The sequence below is a fragment of the Phoenix dactylifera genome, chromosome 16 (assembly GCF_051530095.1).
Source record: "Phoenix dactylifera cultivar Ajwa chromosome 16, Ajwa_hap1_PhDact_Kaust_v1.1, whole genome shotgun sequence".
Lineage (NCBI taxonomy): Eukaryota > Viridiplantae > Streptophyta > Magnoliopsida > Arecales > Arecaceae > Phoenix > Phoenix dactylifera.
In genome coordinates, this window is record NC_143205.1 from 13,426,750 (window position 1) to 13,444,602 (window position 17,853).

Genomic DNA, 17,853 nt, shown 5'->3' on the forward strand with positions numbered 1-17,853 from the left:
TGTTGCTTATCTTGCTTCCATAGTTTCTTTTTAGACTAGCCTATACAAGTTTGTATTTTGTGACTTTGATATCTTTTGCTGGCAAGTTTATTAGTTCTCCCTGATACCCAATCATAGAAGGTAACTGTGTCAATACTGAGTAACGAGTGATGTCAGACATGACCAATATAAACTTTTTTTGGTCGCCCTTGATGGTGATAAACCAATGAAATTCACAAATCACACACCTGGTTGAATTGGTTCTTTGTAAATTCTCTAAAACCTATATCCTTGGGCCAACAAAATGTACATATTCTTCTTTAACAAGGTATGCATCATGTCGTTGCTGATATAATGGAGATACTGATCATCCCTTTTCTGAAGGGTCAGTGTTGTTTAGGAACTTAGGTCCTTATTGATGTTTTGTGGAATGTATGGAATAATTTGAGTCCAAAATGCAGGGGTAAACCATGGAATAAATATGTTCTTCTTTTTACCATAGTATATTTGCTCACGTTAATTGAAACAAGTGAGTAAAAGTTTTTCTGCATCCTCTTTTTTGGCCCTCCACCAACTTCCCTTATTCTGAAGCAAAAATGGCTGCTTGGAGGTATAAAGCGGCACAAGGTTTATTTTTCTGGGTGGTTGGGTACTTTCCTTGAAAACAAAGAGGGCCTTAGAACTGATTTCAAGATTAAATGTATGCGTGCATCCATGGTATGCCGAACCGGCCGGTTCCGCACGTACCGGACCGGTCCGGTTCAAGCGTGGAAAATAGGGGTCGGAACCGATCGGTACAGTCGCATACCATGCGAACCGGACCAGTTCGCACTGGTACGAATCCGATACCGTATTGTACTGGTGCAAACTGGACCAGTTTGCATCGGTACACGCGCCCGTGTGCTGAAACCGTGCCCGCACGCAGTTCCGCAAGTTGGGCCGCGCGCCCGCGGGGTTTCCCATGTTGGGAACCAAGCGGGCGCGTGGTCCCGCGGTAGACCAATCCGAACTGGTATCGTACCTATCCGAACTGGTACTGTACCGGTCCGAACCGACAGGTATGCCTACCAATACCGGTACGACATACCTTGCGTGCATCTATGCACAGGTGTCACTGAGGTTTTAGTTCACAAGCATGTTCCTGCACTTGTTCGTTTTTGTGTGAGTTGTGGAAATTAAATTTTGAACAAAGAACTTTATTCTGCACAGTTGCATCTATCTACATGCAACCTGTATCAATTTGTGCCAGCATGAATGGGTGGATAAGTGAATATACGGAAATTCCATATTGGAATATGAATTATGATATTGAACGTGAAGTCCATTTTAGGGAAATTAATCTAAGCAAATGGCCAACTAGCAGGTTGTAATAGCTGGCTCCCTACTCCTGTGAAGGGATGTTGATCTATGTTATATAAAAAGGAAAAAAAAAGTGAACTTTATAATGATAATGTGAGAGAAAAAATAATAAACGTGTGTGTGTGTGTGTGTGTTGGAGGGGGGGGGGTTCAAGTTACAGTTATTGCATTTTCTGTTTACGAATTGCGAAAAATGTTTTTATTCTGTTACTTGACTAATTTGTTCCTGTTGTTTTAATAAATGGAATGCAACCACCCTAATGTTAGCCATTTAAAGATGTTAACTTTCCTTGCATTTTTCATGTGAAGCTGGAAACTGTTGCAACTTGCAATATGCAATATTGCTATGTTTCCTTTTCTTTATAATTTGCTTATAAGCTATTGCATGTCCAAATGTATTTGCTTGAATTTGAAGTTCACATTTACTTCTATTTATGTTGAAAATTTCCTTGATATGTATGTCTTTTTGGTGTAGAATATTTCAATTTTCAACCATCTTTAACCTTGGAATCATGGTGCCCCATGTTTTGTTGAGGACTTGACTTGTAATAGTTATTTCCCTTGTCAAGTAAGAAGTGATACGTGGGATTCTTATAGACATGTAGAGTCACAAGAATGTTGGCTTTTTTGTGATGTAGGAAGGAGATGAGTGCATATTATTTGGAGCATGCAAATGTTAATAATATCCAAAAGCACTTTGAAGATTTTGAGGAAGAAGCTCGCTCCTTGCTGTCACTTGGACTTCCAATTCCTGCGTATGCTTAGAGTTGAAATTCCTTATTATTGCTTATTCTTGTCCAAAAGCTGTTTAATTGTAGGTATTTTGTTAAAGTTTTGTTAAAGTTGGCTTTTGCTTTACAATCTGTTAGGTACGATCAGCTTCTGAAGGCTTCTCATGCTTTTAATATTTTAGATTCCAGAGGCTTTATTGGTGTGACCGAACGTGCTAGGTATTTTGGTCGTATGCGCAGGTGGGGCTATTTTCCTGGTTTATTTCCGTAAGCTTACAATAATAAATTAGAAATATCAACATCAAAATTGAATTGCCCTAATTTTACCTGCAATCCTTAGTTGGAGCATGTACGTATTAGATATTTGTCTTTCAATAACATGCCAATAGGGAATACATCGAGTATGTAAGTTGACTCGTCTTATATGTCTGCTTAGTATTGCTAGAAGACAATAACTTATTTTTCTCCTTCAGTGTTTTGTCAAATGGGCAGTATCTACCTTTTTCTGTCTGATTATCTTGGAGTTGTTGCCACATCTTATCTCGCAGCAACCTGGAACTTGCTATACCTGGTCTTATGTCCCACAAATTTGATTACTACAACTGAAGCATTTCATATTTACTATAATGCCCGAACACTTGAGTTGCCCATTTAACTTCTTACAATATTTTTCTGAAATAAGCTATATTTGAAATGCATGGTGGGAGTGGACTGTGCCTTTACAGCTTTCAAGCAAATCAAGTGTTGTGGAAAGAATGGATGAAGTTTAACAAAATTTTAATTGAGGACTTATGTTTCTGAATTGAAGGCAGCAAGAACTATCCTTCCACCAACCAGGAAGTTTAGTAAATAATTTCAAGCCTGCAAAGCTAAATTATTGTATTTATTTCTGTTGAGCAGACATACTCAAATGGATAAGTAGTGGCTTCACACTTCTCTCCTTGGACTAAGGTCCAAGTCATACTTTTTGTTGAACTATGCAAAAATGGTATTTTACCACAGTGAAGAAGATATAAGTTGCACCAGCTGAGCTAGTGGAATCTCAACATCAAAACAAGGGAACTCTCTCAAAAACTTCTATTTAATATCAACATGTGTAAACCTTATCTTATTTGAACATTATTCAGGACTAACTGATAGAGCCTTATGAACTGCAAACATACAGAAAAGAAATTCAAGAACCAGCCAGAAAAGAAGATTAAATAATTAAAGAAGAGTGCAATGTCTTAATCTAATCCAAGACTTGTTCAAGCCTAATAATGCTGGTTAAGTCTGCCGATTTGGTACTTTTAACATCTTAAGGTTCATCAGTTTGAGCTATCTTAATTAATATAAAGAATCTTAAGTTATAACTCTGTTTAGTTAGCTGCAAGTAGATATGAATATAGATGTTGTCAGCATTCAATCTAAAGCATATATTTGTGCTTGCTTTGTATGTTATCATGTCATGCAGTACATATCATGCCACATGATTATTGGCATGATGCTGGTATTAGCTTTAATCAGTTACTATCAATATAAATCATTATGTTTCACTATCATTCTACAATATACTGCAGTAAACAACTACACACGGACAGAATGTATCTTGTTGGTGGGTGACCAGCATGCCCAACAATATCAATACTTAAAGTCTTGTATACAACTAATCTATTCAAAGTTAAATTTATGATTTTGAGTTAGGCTTGTTACTATTTCTGTTTCTAGTCTTTTCTAATAATGGATGCATTGTTAATTTATATGGCAAGCTTCTTTAGATAATGCAGTGCATAAATTTGGGATATGTTTGTCTACATTTTACTTGCATCCTTAGTATGGTCTATGTTTAGGAGTTTGATTAGTTCAAATCAAGATTCGTACCTGACCCTGTATTAGTAACCACTTGGTACAGTGTTGGTATATTAGAGCTATATACTAAACAATCTCTAACTCATTTTGTACATAAAACTTCTAATACAACTCAAAATTATACTAGAATATCCTCAGATAAACAAAATATCTGCTCTTGCATCACTCTTTACAACTCTAAATATTAGTGCCAAGTTCGATTATTTTGTCATATAATCCTTTTCTGCTTCCAAATTTGCAGCTTTTTTGTCTAGTATGTTTTGTAAGTTAATCTTCCTATAAAATAATTAGGTAGTATGATAACTTTGGAAGCGATCTTGTTTAATTAAGCAGTCTTGCTCGCCAATGTGCTCAACTCTGGGTGAAGACGCGTGAGAATCTTGGACATCCCTTGGGCATCTCTTCTGAAGGCAATCATCTCATTTATCAGAAAGTTCTCGAGACAGACTTGAGAAAGGTTAGTTTTGTTTTGACTTTCTTTCCTCTTATCATGATGTTGCAGTATAGTCTACAACTGGTCATGAGTTTCTGGTGAAACTATTGGCATAAATAGTTCTGAATTTGCCATAATAATTCAGACATGAGTGCATCATTTGATGTCATATTCAAGTATTGGCATACACTTGCATAGAAAGATCCAATGCTGACAATAAACATACAGAAAGAAACATTGATTTGTTAGGGAAACTTGTCTATTTGATCTAGATGTTCCAAATGACTTACTGCTAAATGCACATATTTTGAACCCAATGTTCTAGTTATATTTGACTTATCTAAGTGGACCCTTTAAAGTTGAGATGATTGAAGCTCTTGCTAGTCTCGATGTATGCTCTTGACTGGTATGCATGGGATGGAAGGAATATGAGAATCTTTGAAGCAAGATGTGCGCAAGCTAGAGACAATGAGAGGGTTGAGGACAAAGTGTCTATACTCTATTGGGCTTGGCAATTCTTGCAATTTAAATTTTAGGACTAAATGATGTAAAACACTTGTGAAGGTAATGGATAATTATAAGTGCACGTTTGAGATGTTTGGTATCAGAATGTTGTTTTTCTCTTCCCTGTCTCTACACATCTTCACATGCACACGAACTCATATACATACATATATACATACATACATATGCACACATAGGTATGCCCTTCTCGGTTTCCCAATTCGTACTAGAAATTGAAGAATTTTTAGCCAAAGTATGAAATTCAACTCATATTAACTTGTATTCTTACATTTCAAATTTTGACTTGCATTCTTTCATAGTTATTGACTTCCCCCTTCTATCTTAAACCTATTTTCAGGTGACAATGGAACCTAGAACATTTGTTATTGAGATTGGAACAGAAGAGATGCCACCTCATGATGTCATTGAAGCAAGTGAGCAGGTGAAGATGCTAGCTTTAGTATCATTCACAGACTGATTTGATGCTGGACATGTAGAATAACCTTTTATATTGCTGGTAGACCAAGGAACTAGAAATTCTAGTATCTGGTTGATCTGTTTTCCAGCAATCCAGTTTCAGAAAAGAGGACTATTATTATAGAGAATTAAGAAATAAAGAATTTAATTATCTGCTTTTTGGCTTCGAAGAATATACAGTGGCCCAACAGAAGGATTTCTTAGGGTTCTCTGGAAGAAGAGGACCCATGTTGGCTTGTAATCAAAACCCAGGTTAAAGTGTATTGGTTTCAGTAGGAAAATGGCATTAATCTGGTTATTAAATAATTGTAGAGATCTGTAGTGCTAGATCTAAGCTTGGTTCTCATGCTGGATTACTTCTAGAGTGAAAATATGGCTAATCAGTCCCAGAAAATAAACAGACAGCAGAAACTAAGGAAGAGAAAATATGATGCTTTGAGAACAGATACAAACAGCAGAAGTATAAGAGAACCTGGGTTTTGAACAGAAAACAGAGAAAAGGGGGAGGAAGAACAGCCAAACCTGTGGTGTATTTTACTTCTTCTCCCATGTTAAAGTATCCCCTTCAATGGGATTCATCACTTGAGGGGAAATAGACTACTCAAAAATTTCACACTCACATTTTCTTATGAATGACTCAGAAAATTGAAGTAAAAAAATTAAGGAATGCGGAACCATCCCGAACTGCCCAGTTCGGGCGTATCGAGCCATGCCAGCGGCGAACCGCGATGGTTCCGACATTCACAACAAGAAACCGGTAGGAGGGGGAGAGGGAGAAGGAAAGAGAGGAAAAGAGAGAGAGGGGGAGGAAGGGGAAGGGAGAGGGAGAGGAAGGGAGAGGGAGAGGGAGAGGAAGGGAGGGCTGCAAATTTTCAAAATAAAAAAGGAGCTTCACGAACCCCTATTTCGATTGAAACAAGGGTCTAGAGGGTGGAGCCCCTCCTGCAGCCCTCTCGGGCACTCCGGCGCCTCTCTAGCGGCCTCCATAGGCTCTCTTCCTTCTTGCTCCCCCCTTTCTCTCTCTCTCTCTCTCTCTCTCTCTCTCTTCCTCTCTCCCATTCTCCCTCTCCCTCATCCTTTTTGTTGTGCCGGCCTGGCACGGAATGGCACGGGGGTATACCAAACCGTGCCGCCAGCCAACCGGTACGGGCTCCAGTACCGGCACAGCAAATCTTAAAAAAAACAAAAGAAAAAAGAATACATCAGTGAAAGGTTAGCCCTTTCCCTGGCTGTTTGAATTCCTTATACATTTATATTTACTATTCTGCTCAGCCACTTATCTTTCTCAAGTACTCTCTAAGACTCTGCAAAGGATCTACAGTTGTGTCGTTTTGTTTGGCAACAACCACCTAAAAGAAGTTGCATTTAATATCTTTTAGTGAGAACCAGCTGAAGGAGATCTTATGTCCTTCACTGAGAGCAAAATCAGTCTCTCTTATATTTTTCTCCTATGGGATTTATAAAAAAATAAGTAAAAGAGACTAGCAAAAAAGAGCTTGAACAACTTCATATATACAAAGGACTCTAAAACATAAGTAAACTGCCTAAAATATGAATTGCTTCTTTGGAGCATTAAAGTTGCTATTCCTTGTGTTGTTCTCCACAGAGGATGCTGGCAGCAGGACGAGGCCCCCAAATTCCTTTTTGACCTCCCAACTTAGCATTTAAAACCTTCCGTTGCTTATTATTTTGATGTGGATTGTGGACACTCTTTGAGTTCATTCTTGCATCTGTTATGCCCTCCTTTCTTGCTTGGCAAACATTTTTTGATGATCTACACACGATTCTGTGCTTTAACACATTAAATCCTCAAGCCTTGTATTGTTTTCTTATGTTAATCTCTGTTTGACTGATAACAAGAAAGTAGTGAAGATAGCATGAGTAGATAACTGAATATGTTTTTTTTATTCACATTTATTCATTCACCTCCTCAAAAAGAGAAGATCATTGGCTGTTGGGCTAAAACTTCGTTCCAATTCTTGCAGCTTAGAAATTTAGTAATGCAGTCACTGAAAAATCAAAGATTAAACCATGGGCATGTGTTAGCATATGGCACACCGCGTCGACTAGTGGTATGAGCTTCAACTTTCCATTATCTTGAATTCATATTGTTCATATCTTTTTTACTCTGTAAACCTTTTCCCCTGATTGATTATCTATCATTAATGGTAAAGGGCTTGTGTCAATTTTGCAATCTTTAAAGATAAGCTTCTTTCCCGATGTTGCTACCTTTTTAACTTAAAGTGTCTTTTTTGGCTAAGGTATCTCAAGAAACAATATGGGTATAGATGTTTAGTATAGTAGTTGACGTTGAAATTTTTATCTAGAAGCTTCAGTTCACTTTGTGAATACCGTCTCTACTGCAAAATATGGTGGCTTTTAGATGCTACTGTGCTTTCCTGATTCAAGGACCATGCACTGCTTTGATTGGCCATTCCTAGCATAATGCCTCCTTGTTCTCAATTATATCGATGTCTTCAATGAAAAAATAATATAAACTACTGGTAATTCTTTCTTTAGCATATAGCTCAGACGAGATATACGATACCTTGCAAGGGACTTGAATTCTCAATATATGGCAATAAATTTGAATTCTTGATACATGTTTATAATTCCAAGTCACAAATTGGGAATACTAGTTTGATTGTCCTTCCTAATCACCTCTATTGCTTAGAAATGCAAGTCACTCAATCAGTCCAACTTTCTAATTTTTTTAAGAGAAAATTAGGTCATAAGTCTAGCATCCATGCTATAGGTAGTATTTAACTACAGCTTAAAACTTATATTATTGCAAATGTTAATGATAATTCAGATTTCAGACACTAATACCAGTTTTAATCTTTGAGTAATTATATTCCATATTGTTTAGTCTTATTAATTAGTCGTTGACACAAGATTTTGCTAATATGTTCCCTATCAACTTTGTCTTTATCAATTTTCTTGAGTCCTTTACTCCCTTATCAGTGTTGCTTGTGGCCCAATGGATGTGCACTTCTGTACCAGCCTTGTATAGTCCATGTTGCGGCCCCTGCATCTGCATTAGTAGTTCATGTCCATGTTACATGAAATGCATGATGCAGTACATATGCATACAACACTAAAGCATGTCATTATTTGTGTAAATACAATTACGTTATCCGTATTTATTGCCATGAAAACTGTATTTTTTTGTTTTTTCAATTAATACACATGTCTGAGACACTCCCAACCAAGGTAGGCCGAACCGGACCGAGCCGCCGAGTTCGGCCCGCACAAAGCCGACCCGGTGGGGACTAGGTTGGTTCGTCTATTAAATTTGGTTCCAGCTGCGAACCAGTCGGAATTGGCTGCGAACGGGCCAGAACTGGCCGTGAACCGGCCGATTCCATTTGAACTTGGTGGTTCGCACCGAGAATCCGGTTCGGAATTGGGCCCCCTCCTGCTTTCCTTCTTTTGTTAAAAGGTGTTGGGAAGGTCGAAGCTACCTAATCGACGAGAGATGCTTAGACGAAGCCAGTATGCTATCCGATCGACTCAGTCAGGAGGACGACATATATCCTCCTAACATAGCCAGGCAGTGAGTGGCACAAAGGATAAACAGGTAGTGAGTGGTACGGAGGATAAGCAGTTAGCGAGTGGCATGAAGGGTAAGCAGGCAGCTGCCTAGCATGCTAAAAAAGAAAAACAAAAGGCACCTGCAATCCAAATGGAGAGTGTAGAGGAGCAGAGCAGGAGCAGCACTTCTGATGGTCATGGATCTACTGGCCAGAGAGGAAGTGGAGGACATGAGATCACCATTCATGAGACAACTGCAGGATCTTCGATTCACTGATGAGTTTCAGTTTACGCATGCTATACAGGATAGAGACTACAGTGCATGATTTGGTAGAACCCTCGAAGATACGATTGCATATAGGAGACGAATTTTTCGAGATCATTTAGGAGAACACGATGTAGCTGTAGATGACCTCACACGTGGAGTAGGATCTATAGGCATATCAAGTTCCGAATAGTATACTAGATTCTATTATCTGTAGCCACAGACAGCCTACGACTCATACGGATACGGATATGGATATGGTATGTCTGAGGCATCTTCCGATGGCTACTACTCTATGCAGCCTAGAGAATCTTACGGGTCGGATTTTGCTACCGGCTTATTCGGATGGGCTCCTTCACAACCGTTTTATAACCATTTTATTAGTTAGAGGACACCTCTTAGAGCCAGAGCTTTAGCGAGAGATTCGAGAGTGCTTATAACCCGAGCGCGTTCTTTATAGGATGAACATACAAGCCTACAACATTGCTTGGTTAGAGGGGTGGGTTGATTTGCCTTCTGACTATGCTAATAATCCGAATATTTATAAGAAGCATTGTCACTCGACGAGATTTTAAATATTGGTATGTATGCTGTACTTTAAATATATGCAATTGATTCTTTTATTTTATATTTTTTATCTCACTACTTGATGTTTCTTCTTCTAGCATTCAACATCTCACTAATCATTTTATGTTTTGTATCATTTTAAAACAACAAAATGCATTATTTAGGTTAAACTGAAATCATAAAAACATCAAAAAAATCAAAAAAATATCAAATTAGACTTAAAATCATTAAAAAAAAGTTAAAAAAAATTGATTACCAATTAATTGAACTTGAAAAACTCAAGCCCAAGCATACCATATGTCAGTACGGTACAGAACCGGTACCATACCGACCCGTCCGCCGATCGGTATGGGTTCCGGTACTGGTTTGGTGGACCTTGCTCTCAACCTATATTTGAGATGCTGACTAAATTTTGAAATTTAATACTAATGGTATAGCTATTCTGCGCCCCCCTGTCCCTCTTGTGGTCATTGCCAGAATGAATTCTAAAATTGCAAAATCATAACTAAGTTTCTTACATAGATCTATGTTTCTCTCCCCTTCCTCCTCCTTTTTGGTGCTACAGATGTTTCAATAAATCTTCCATGGATGCTTTCACCATAAACCTATTGTAACTTTCACTTACTGAATGCTTACCAACAAAGAGAGGTTCCACACATCTCATTTGGCTATTCTTCTTTCACATTCTGTCTATGCTTTATGGCATGATTTGTCATCTAATGCATTTGAAGATGTTTCTTCATGGTGAGAAAGCTTTGTTGTGAAGACATAGGCCCTGTTTGGGGGAGCTTTTGGAGGGCCAAAAAGCACATTCTGGCCCTCCAAAAGTACTTTTAGATAAAAAATGGTGTTTGGTAAAATTTTCGAAAAGCTGTTTCAGCTTTTGCGGAAAGCTGAAAACAGCTTTTGGGGGGAAGCTCCAATTTGGAGCTTTCCAAAAATGCTGTTTTCAGCTTTGTCGGAAAGCTGTATTTTTGACAAAAATACCCATATTAAAATATAATAATTACATAGTTTGTTCCTTTATAAACCTAAAAATCTGCTGGAGCGAAGAACCCTAGCCGTCAGACTCCCTTCCGCAAGAAAAATTGTTAGAGAGATAAATGGTCATTTGGAGGATGAAAAATTAATTTACACTAATAATTAAAATTTTTTATACCTTTATTATTGTATTATACTATAAATATTATTATATTACATTACATCATAATACAATAATATGTTATTTTAAATAATTTAATATTAGTTATATTATGAAAAATTAATTTATACTAATAATTATAATATTTTATACCTTTACTATTGTATTATACTATAAATATAATATTATAATACGTTATATCATTATACATTAATATGTTATGTTAAATAATTTAATATTATGTTATATTATGAGAAATTAATTTATACTAATAATTATAATATTTTATACCTTTATTATTGTATTATACTATAAATATTATATTATATTACATTACATAATAATACGTTAATATGTTATTTTAAATAATTTAATATTATGTTATATTATGGAAAATTAATTTATACTAATAATTATAATATTTTATATCTTTATTATTGTATTATACTATAAATATTATAGTATATTACATTACATCATAATACATTAATATGTTATTTTATATAATTTAATATTATGTTATATTATGAAAAATTAATTTATACTAATAATTATAATATTTTATATCTTTATTATTGTATTATATATAAATATAATATCATAATATGTTATGTCATAATACATTAATATGTTATTTTAAATAATTTAATATTATGTTATATTATGGGAAATTAATTTATACTAATAATTATAATATTTTATACCTTTATTATTCTATTATACTATAAATATTATATTATATTACATTACATAATAATACGTTAATATGTTATTTTAAATAATTTAATATTATGTTATATTATGGAAAATTAATTTATACTAATAATTATAATATTTTATACCTTTGTTATTGTATTATACTATAAATATAATATATATTACATTATATCATAATACATTAATATGTTATGTTAAATAATTTAATATTATATTATATTATCAAAAATTAATTTACTCTAATAATTATATTACTATTATGCTATATTATAATAATATTATTTTATATTACAATAATATTATACTATATCGTATATTTATGTATTAATATATGTTATGTTTTATTATATTTTGTTGTATAATACTATGCAATGTCCTTTATGGTAATTTTGTCATACAAAAGTACTTTCTCAGTTTGTTTATCAAACATATGTTATAGTGCCACAGCACTTTACAAATGTAGTTATCAAACAGCAAACAGCTTTTTATAACAACTCTACTTCAGACAGCACTACTTCTAACATCTCTACTTCCAACAGCTCCCTCAAACAGGGCCATAATCATAACTATAGCCAACATCCTTGTCTTCTATTTACTCCTTGGGCTTCGTGGATCTGTTCATGTTGCTATCAACTATTATATGCTACACTAACTATTGTCAGCATCATTTTCATTGATTAATGTTTATCATCCATCAATTATTGACTGAACGACAGATTCTAGTCAACTATGTACATAAATGATGTTGACAAAGTAGAAGCAGCTCATGTGAACTGTTATTGCTCAAGTTGTCCCACTCCACCAAGCAGAAAGAAGGAATTTGTAATTTGGGATGGGTCTCCCTCCTGGCCTCTCTCTCTCTCTCTAAAAAAAAAGAAAGGAAAAGAAAGAAGCAGAAGCTAATGATGACCTGCTCTAATTGTCCAACTGTTTCTTATTGTGATTGATCATAGAAGTAGCAAAAGGAATGGAAGACTGCATAATTTTTTCAGAGCAATGGCTAGAGACATTTTTCTATAATGCCAAGCCTGCATACTCATTAAAGTTTTATCTCAAACATAGTCTATCATATTTTAATTTATTACCTCCTTCAATATCTATCTGTCATTTATAACTTAAATGCAATACATTGTAATAGCAAAGCATGGATCTGATTGCAGATTTGCGTCGAGAATCTCAGTTCTAAGCAAGCAGAGAATGAGGTTGAAATACGGGGTCCTCCTGCAGCGAAAGCATTTGACCAAGAAGGAAATCCTACTAAGGTCTTGACCTGGTACTTCTGTGCCTATTGCAACTTTTGGCACACTGAATGATTAATTTAATCAAAGCATGGATGAAAAAGTGTTGCTGGTACAACATTTAAAAATTAAAATTAATAATCCCACCCTCATATGGGGCATGTATTGTCTACCCATATTATTAATTCACCTTCACATCATCATGTTGTCAGTTGTTTGTCACGCTCTTGTTATGAGTTGGAACAGAAGGTTTTATTTCTTATTTTGTTTTCCTTTCTCTGCCTCTTGAACCTTTTTGCTGAATATTTAATATTATTCATTATGTTGTATGATTTACCACTTCGAGAAATGTACCAGACATGGAATTATTATCAAAATCTCCAATTGTCAGCTCTTGAAGAAGCAAAACTCATATCAGTTTTATTTATCATGCCAAGGGCTTGTAGTTCATGATATCCTACTTTATCTGATTATCACAGAAAGAAGTATAATATAAAAGATACATCTACAAACATAATCTTTGGGGGTTCCCATGTCAATTTCATTTTCATTGTAATAATGTTTTGCTTTTGTTGCTAGGCTGCTGAAGGTTTCTGCCACAAGAACTGTGTATCTATTGACAGTCTATACAACAAAGTTGAAGGTGAATACTGAATACAGTCATGCCCTATTTTCAGTTTACGAAATTGAAGCTTGTCAATTCTCTATTTGCTATAAATGTTTCTCTTCAGCTCTGCTATGATACATTTTAAGTATATTGGTCTGTTGTCAGTCCTTTGTCCTTTTGAGGACTGCATCCAAGTAATATGTAAAAATTATCATTAGTTGTTTTAATTTGCTTTTCATCTGCATCTGATAAGTATCATCTTATCAGATGCTACCTGGACCTTGTACCTCGCTGGTTTGCTGCTGTTGGACATGTATCGGCACTGGTTTTTGTTGGAATCCTTATAGTTCCTGTAAATGAATAATTTCGATTTTATTGAGAAGTTACATAATAATGCCTACCATAGTTTATATTACTTGCTGGCTCTGACCCACTAGGTTTTCCAAACATATTTAAGAAACATGAAGTACTAAAAATGTAGATGTAGATGATTTTGACTTGATAAGGATTCACAAATGATGGGTCAGTTTCTTCTATAAGGCATGCTTCTTATTGTTGATTGGAATATTCAACAATAAATGCTTTATAGCATGTCTTCAAAAACAGAATATGACAGTACTTTTGATACCTTGCCGTTCTATGCCCAGCATTGGTGTGGGTCCCTGGATTCTGAACCATCCATACGAGTATTTTCTGCTTGTGCTGGTCTTATTGGTATTTGCCACCGGTATTGTACCATCAGTACCGGCCAATACTGATGGTTTTTCATTCTTTTTGATGCTATCAGTTTTGTAATGTATTATAGGTATTGCTACCGTATCAATACTGGACTGTTTCGATGGAAAAACTGTATGGTCTGTTACTAGTAACTAAAACCTTGCTTTATAGATTTATCTGTTATTTGCCTCATAATTATAGCTGTTTATTTGTGTTTTATGAACTAGTAATTAGTGTTACACCTAATCTAGCTTGTTTAGTGTCAGAAAGTCAAATTATATGCGTGTGCATGCGTGCACGTATTGGGTAGAGTCTTAATGCTCCCACTTGAGTAACTTTTGTGGCTCCTGCAAACAAATGACGCATTTACTCCCATGTATTACAATAGGTATTGTACATAGATGGCAGTACTTTTGCCATTCAATAAATAAAAAAAGTAAAGATGTCTTTTTCTATTTACTGATCAAATGACGGGATATAGTCTTATGCTTAGAAGCAATAAGAAGCAATACTGAATTGGTCTCGAGCACCTAATTTGGAATTACTTGATTGGTTTGTTTGAGCAATTTTATCTGGTAAAAATGCTTAAAGCTGTTAGTTGATTACCTCTGTGCTTAGCAACAATGTAGTATGGCAATGTTATTATATGTTGATACATATGAAGTTTTGGTGGTTTCTCTCAGTGTTGCTCTGCATGTTGAGGAGGGCTCTGACTGAACTCAAATTCCAGATGTTACTCACTTACCCTAGCGACATTTGTTATGTGCATGCCATTAGAACATATATCTAAGACTTTGTTCTTTGAAGCACTCTTTCATTTGCCATTTGGAAATATGTGAATTTTGACTTGCAGCTCATAAATATGATTCTTTTGAATCAATTATTATTAATGCTGTTTGAAAAATTATACGTATGCGCGTAAAGTCTTTGTTTTTCGTAGCACTCTCTGTCTCTTTCATCTGTCATTTGGACATGCATGAATTTTAATCAACACATAAACATGATTCTTCTGAATCAGTTATAACTTAGAAGTGCTGTTTCAAAAATTATATGTACTGTAATCCAATTATACCTATTACCAAGGTTTGCAATAGCAGTTTCGGTACCTGTACTAGTACCATATTGGCACAGTGTTGGTATCGGTTGGTTCAGCATACCGACACTCGGTATGCACCCCATATCGAGTATCAGTTTGGTATGGTGCAGTGCACTTGGTACAGGGTGGTTCATACCTGGGGTGGACCTTGACTGTTACTAATTTATTCTGTTTAGTACTTAGTAGGTGCATATCTTTTGCAGGTAAGACGGAATATGTTTATGTTCGAGTGAAGAAATCTGCACGATCTGCTCTACAGGTTCTAAATTTTATCTCTTTGTGAATTAAATCAGGCTATTAGCAGAATAATTTTTAATAATTTGGGATTTCTATGTACATGTATCTGCTACTTCAATAGCTGTATTCAACATAAAAGAAATGGTGGGTATAGAAGCTACACACAGAAATGCACGCAAAACTTGTTGATCGTCTATATCAACAAATTTCTTTGTGGAGTTTCTTAAATATTGTTATCATTCTATGACATCATACTCCACCTAAGATGCTTAAATTATCTATGTTGAATTAGAAATTCAGATGCCTATTGTAGTCGTTTGCATATAGAGTGCAATTAACTTTCACTTAGATGGCATTCTAATTATTCTGCTGGATCACTTGAGCCTAAAGTAAGTTAAAGGTTGTAATAAACTGCATTAAAACTCATTAGTCAGTATCCTGATACATGATGTTGATCAATTTTATCTGATTTTTTATAGTTTTGTAACACCTTCCTAGTCATGCAAGACATATCTTGTTGAGAATTTAATTACATATATATTGTTTCACATATATATTCCATATAGTTCGTTGCATGTCCATATTTTTGTAGCATCTTTTGAATGTATGGTTAATGCTTTGGGTACTTGTGCATCTTGTTCAAATTTATCTATGCAGTGAACTATTAAGTTATTTTTCATTGTCATCCACTGGATAAATTGCATAAAGTCATTGGAACTCCTATTATATTTTTTGATGCTTTTTTCCCAACTGTGTCCTTTATTTTAAGCTTCCTTTCTTTTAATTTTTCTTAGGTGTTAGCTGAAGATCTTCCGAGCATTATAACTAAAATTTCATTTCCAAAGTCAATGCGTTGGAACTCCCAGGTAAAGATCACTGCCCCACTTTTCTAGTCTTTTAGTGTTCAAACTTGTTTTATATGTTAAATTTCAGACTAGAGAAATACTCTAATTATTGATTATTCCTTTTAAGATGGTGCATTTCTCACATGTATAATTAAAAAAAAATCCTGGGGGTGGTGTCTCCTGAATCATTTTTTTTCAGTAGTACACATTTTTACCCATTCATATCCTTATATCTCTGATCTGGTTCTTTGTTAGGGATATCTTTCACCTTTGCTCGAATCAAGGTCTGTTGAACCGGCCCGTACCGGCCGATTCAACAGACCGGTCCAGCTCGTATCGAATCGGTACCGCCCCTGACCGGTCCAGTACAACCTTGCGAACTGGACTGGTTTGCACTGGTCGCCACGCCCGCGCAGGCGCGAGCTGGGAACCGCACCTGCGCGGGGTTTTCCGCGCTGGGAACGCGTCCGCGCGTGGTTCCCTACGCTGGAAATTGTGCCCGCGCGGGCAGCGCGCCTGTACGCAGGGAAGAGCACCCGCGCGGGCGCAAGTAGGGAATCACGCGCCCACCTCGCGCCCGCGTGCGATTCTCCACGCAGAAAACCGCGCCAACGGCCGATTCTCCAACAGGGAACCGTGCCAATGGCCGGTTCTCCAGCAACGGGGCAACCCGCATGGGCCATTTAATGCCACTATAACATTTAATGCGTCCGTGCGGACGCGCGCGCGTCCGCGTGTTTTCTTTTTTTGCGTCTGGTGCTCTGTTGGCCGGTTCGGTACTGGTTCCAACCGATACCGAACCGGTACCGTACTTGTACCGGTGTCCATCGATACGGTCGGTATGGCGGACCTTGGCTCGAATATACAGTAAAAATCTTAAATTCCGATGGTTCTTCATGTGCTATCTGATTTGGTTCCTGGGGTGAGGGTGGACTAAGGGGGAGAGGGAGAGAGAGAGAGAGAAAGAGCTGGGGTCCTAAGTTTCAAACTTATGCTGGTGAAATGTGAGTCCATTCAAATAAGTGAGAAGAGTTGCATATATTACTGTTCTGCTAGGTTCGTGTAATACATTAAGGTGATGGAGATGAAGTTGGCCTTAGTTATCAGAGAAACATTGTTTCTAGATCCACACTAGTATGTGCAGAAGTACTATATTTTGTTTCTCCAATCTGTTCTAAATGTCCCCAGTAGTGTCTTTGAAGTGAACTTCAGGATGTAATTAAGTAGAAACACCCTGCTTCAGTAGATGTAATTAAGTAGAAACACCCTGCTTCAGTAACTTGCTGGTAATAGTGAATGTTCATGCTAACCTGTTTCAGTATATTATTGGTGATCAAGGAATTTGTGACTTCAATTTTATTGCAAATTTGCAATATCTGAATGAACAATGAATCATCAGCGACTTCTCGCAATCTTGCATCATTGGCACCAGAGAATAGTCTTACAAATCATCAGATATTTTTTGCCATTCAGTTTTATAGCTGATCAAGGAATATGTCTGCTAATCACAACCTGCACCACTGCAAAATCTTATGCTTGTATATTTCTTTTGTTTATAT

At 36.1% G+C, this 17,853-nt stretch overlaps 1 protein-coding gene across 8 annotated transcripts in view; it reads left to right on the forward strand.

Moving 5' to 3' along the window:
- The window catches only part of EDD1 (glycine-tRNA ligase), a 55,515-nt gene that overhangs the window by 8,430 nt on the left and 29,232 nt on the right, over positions 1 to 17,853 (forward strand). For all 8 annotated transcript variants that reach the window (XM_089927943.1, XM_089927941.1, XM_008777783.6 and 5 more), the window contains exons 10-18: positions 1,976 to 2,092; positions 2,207 to 2,308; positions 4,250 to 4,373; positions 5,212 to 5,295; positions 7,316 to 7,402; positions 12,715 to 12,816; positions 13,372 to 13,435; positions 15,416 to 15,471; positions 16,244 to 16,315. In XM_089927943.1, the coding sequence (XP_089784069.1) occupies positions 1,976 to 2,092; positions 2,207 to 2,308; positions 4,250 to 4,373; positions 5,212 to 5,295; positions 7,316 to 7,402; positions 12,715 to 12,816; positions 13,372 to 13,435; positions 15,416 to 15,471; positions 16,244 to 16,315 (808 nt within the window). The remainder of the gene's footprint in view (positions 1 to 1,975; positions 2,093 to 2,206; positions 2,309 to 4,249; positions 4,374 to 5,211; positions 5,296 to 7,315; positions 7,403 to 12,714; positions 12,817 to 13,371; positions 13,436 to 15,415; positions 15,472 to 16,243; positions 16,316 to 17,853) is intronic.